Here is a 3,782-nt window from a genome sequence, read left to right on the forward strand (position 1 = left end):
AATATTTTTTAAAACTTTTTCCATTAGACTATATGAATTACTGAGTTTTTTTTTTCTGTGGTAAACAATACGACTGTATTTTTATTATTTATGTAATGATATAATTATTATTCAAATGACATGGTCAGTGGATAACTGTTTTATAAAACAGGTTTCCAACTAATGTTATAATGTTTCTTTACGTTTTGTGAATAGTACCGTTCATCCGTGTAACGGTACTTGTTTTTACCATATTTTTAGAAATTCGTTTTTATTTATTTTAAAATTTTATCTAGAAACAAAGCACTACAAATCTTTGGTGTTCACTGTGATAAGCAAACAGAAGTTAGAAGAATTATCAACTGGTAATTTAAAAATATTTACGGTCAATTCCAGATTCTAAAAATGGAAAATTATTGTTTTTTCCTATTCTATTTTTTAAAAAAATACACTTATTAAAATTTACAACTGTACATTATAATTCATTCAGTAAATTTGATCTCAATTATAATGAAGTGATACAGATGTGTAGAGAACTACCCATTGCTAGCACTCTAATGACGTTTTTACACCAGCAGGTCTCGTGGCCATCTTCTTTTTAGGCGCCTCGGAGGAATAGAAGAGGTGGGTTTGAGAGTGGTCAGGGAGTTCATAATGGAAGGAATGATGTCTGGTTTGGGCTAAATCGGAAGCATTAATGTCTTTATTAGTGACAAAGTAAGGAGCATTGTAGATTTTACGAAGGATTTTGGATTGTAAAGATTGGATACAAGAGGAATTCGAAGGTTTAGTGGAGTCCCAAAGCTCAACTCGATATGTCCCGATGGGCCTTATTACAGTCATGTAGATCAGTATGAGATGGAAGTTTAGACCGTTTGCCTAGTACGTGCTGTAATAGTCGAAATATACGTGCAGTTTCCTGTCTTTTCAGTCTTGTGTAAGGATTCCAGGTTAATCTTTTGTCCAAATACTATTCTAATCCAATTTCTTGCAACGATGTCCATCGTATTTAAAAAAAAAAAATTTCTATTTCTGGAAAACGCTCTTGGATGCTAATAAACAGAGCTCTAAAAGAACTCAAAAATTTGAAAATTATTTTACTTTATATAAGGTTTAAAATAGTGTCTTTTGTTCAGCAAATATTTTTCAAAAAACTGGGCTAAAAAGGAAAAAATGACGTATTTTGAGGGTTTTTATAATAAAATAAACTTTCAGTCGTCTACAGAGGGCACAAATTTCGTAACTACCAACCTTTCGCGTTTTGAAATCGTTTGCTTTCCTAGAATATACGTTTTTGAATAATCTGCAATATTGATAAATTGAATATAGTTTTGACTATTATTAGTGTGATCTATAGTTTATTTAAAATTAATCAAGATAGTCATGCTCAGTTTAATGAACCCGAGAATTTCTGGTGCTTGGTATTTAAATGTCTGATATTTTGATTTAAATAATTGTTTATTATTGGTATGTATTATATATTGATCTAACTTAACTTTAAAATATCGTACTGCGGGAAGAAATAATAGAACAGTTCATCCGTCATAATATAAAAAAAAATACCGAAACATTTAAACAAATAAAAAGTGTTCAGGTATTTTTTGAGGTTAAAATTTATAATATTATGACGAATAAACTGTTCCATTATTTCTTCACGTAATAAAATATTTTAAAAAGTTAGATCAATATTATATTTAATGTAAAGATTTTTATTTTACTAAATTCCACTAAAAAAATCTGTTAATACAAATTCTGAAGGAAAAAGTTGAATTATTAATTTCAATTAGGAGTAAAAACTAAAATTTAAAGAAAAAGCTTGCTGTTTTTTTCCGTTACATATTTACAACTTATTAAATTTAAGGCTTCTTCCTTTAATACAAAAATAATCTTAAAAAAAAAAATAAATAAATTATAAAAGGAAAAAGGTCTTTTTCAATGTCTTATAATTTGCAAAGAGCATTGAAAAATAACGAATAACAAAAAATTGAAGCTATTCCATTTTCAGAGCGATGAGTCGATTTTTGTTTTATTTAGTGTAACATTATAATGTAGAAGTTTCATTTGTAATTATTTATTTATCTATTGCTTTATTTGCATGTAAAAAAAAGTTATATCATATAAGATTTTATCGTGTTGTATATGATTTTATTAATCTATTCCTAGACTATACCATACTTAAAAAAAAATCAACGGTCTTAAATAACAATGATCTTGTAATAATTGATTACGGGTATATTTTGCGAGAAATATTTTATTTTGTCAAGTGAAAGGCTCATTTGGAAAATTAAAATAGCAAAGTATTGCCACAGAGTATAAATAAAAAAAAAAAAAATTTCTGAAACTAGCGAAGATTAACTAGGTCTCCAATCAGTGTTTATACCAGGTCATTCAAAAAGTCCTGTCGTTTTTTTGGGGGAAATTATAAATAAATAAATATTTTCAAATAATCACCTTTATTCATCAAAATATCCACCGTTACAGTCGGTAACCTTCTCCCAACGAGATGGTAAAGCCCAAATTCCTTCCTTAAAAAACTGTTGATTTTTACTGCAAAAATAAGTGGTCAGTTCGTGAATTAGGTTGTCACGGTCTTGAAAACATTTTTGTCTCAGATTGTTGTCGAGATCTCTGAATAGGTGATAATCAGTGGGTGACAGGTCAGGGGAATATGGTGGGTGAGGCAAAACTTCCCAGCCTATTTCTGTCAATTTTTCCCTGGTCAATTTGGCGGTGTGTGGTCGAGCGTTGTCTTGAAGAAGCAAAGGTCTTGTTCTGTTGACTAAGCAGGGATCAAAAGTCTTAAGCTTGGATTGGCAATGGTCCAGTATATTGCAGTATACTTCTGCAGTGATGGTTTGCCCTTGATTCAGAATCTCAAAATGCACTATACCTTTGGCTGTCCAGAAAACAATGAGCAAAACTTTCTTTGGATGGAGATCTGGTTTTGGAAATTGTTTAGGTTTCTCATCTGCCGACAACCACTGATATGATCGTCTGAAGTTGTTGTACAACACCCATTTCTCATCACAGGTGATGATTCGATTCAAAAAGGGTTCGACTTTCAAGCGGGAAGTTAACGAAGATGCAGTTGTCAAGCGAACAAGCATATTGGCATCTGAAAGCTTATGAGGAATCCATTTATCCAGTTTTTTCACTTTTCCCAGTTCTTTAAGGTAATTCCAGGCAGTGGTGGCTGAGATATTAAGTTGAGAGGCTATCTCTGAACAACTTTGACGCGGATCCAACTCTACTACTCTTCGAACGTCCTCCTTATCAACTACAGTTGGTCGACCTGAGCGTGCCTCGTCTTCTAGTGTCTCGTCGCCTCCACGAAATTTTGAAAACCAAAATTGTGCCTTCCGCTCAGACAGCACATCTTCCCCAAACACGGAGCATATTTTTCTAGCAGTTTCGGCAGCTTTTGAGCCAAGTTTAAACTCATAGAGCAAAATCGACCGAATTTGAGTTTCAACTGGAATCATTTTAACTAGACAGTTGGATGGTGACTGCTAAATTAATCCTCCTTAGCCTCCTATTCATAAAGTATAAACATTTGTGTTTACATGGATAAAAGTTGTATTGAACGGAATTAATTAGCAAACACTCTAGAATCAAAATAAACAACGAACAAACGAAAAACGACAGGACTTTTTGAATGCCCTGGTACTTTGAATAGTGAGGACGCATTTATCGGATCGAGCTCCGGAGGATTAAGCACTTGTGTCTACAAGCGATAAGTTACACTTTCATTTCTTCATTTTATTTTTTTTTTCGAATTATATCTCTTTTTTTAGTTTGTTCTT

At 31.9% G+C, this 3,782-nt stretch overlaps 1 protein-coding gene across 1 annotated transcript; it reads right to left on the reverse strand.

Moving 5' to 3' along the window:
• Nucleotides 1-1,190: 1,190 nt before the first annotated feature.
• LOC136797149 (histone-lysine N-methyltransferase SETMAR-like) lies at nucleotides 1,191-3,461 on the reverse strand. Its single transcript, XM_067052925.1, has 2 exons — nucleotides 2,528-3,461; nucleotides 1,191-1,258 (listed from the first exon to the last, which is right to left on the reverse strand). Exons 1-2 carry the CDS (start codon nucleotides 3,459-3,461, stop codon nucleotides 1,191-1,193), a joined length of 1,002 nt encoding a protein of 333 aa, XP_066909026.1.
• Nucleotides 3,462-3,782: the final 321 nt, after the last annotated feature.

Source organism: Halyomorpha halys, unplaced genomic scaffold (genome assembly GCF_000696795.3).
Source record: "Halyomorpha halys isolate HHAL.00 unplaced genomic scaffold, Hhal_1.1 Scaffold1672.1, whole genome shotgun sequence".
NCBI classification, from domain to species: domain Eukaryota; kingdom Metazoa; phylum Arthropoda; class Insecta; order Hemiptera; family Pentatomidae; genus Halyomorpha; species Halyomorpha halys.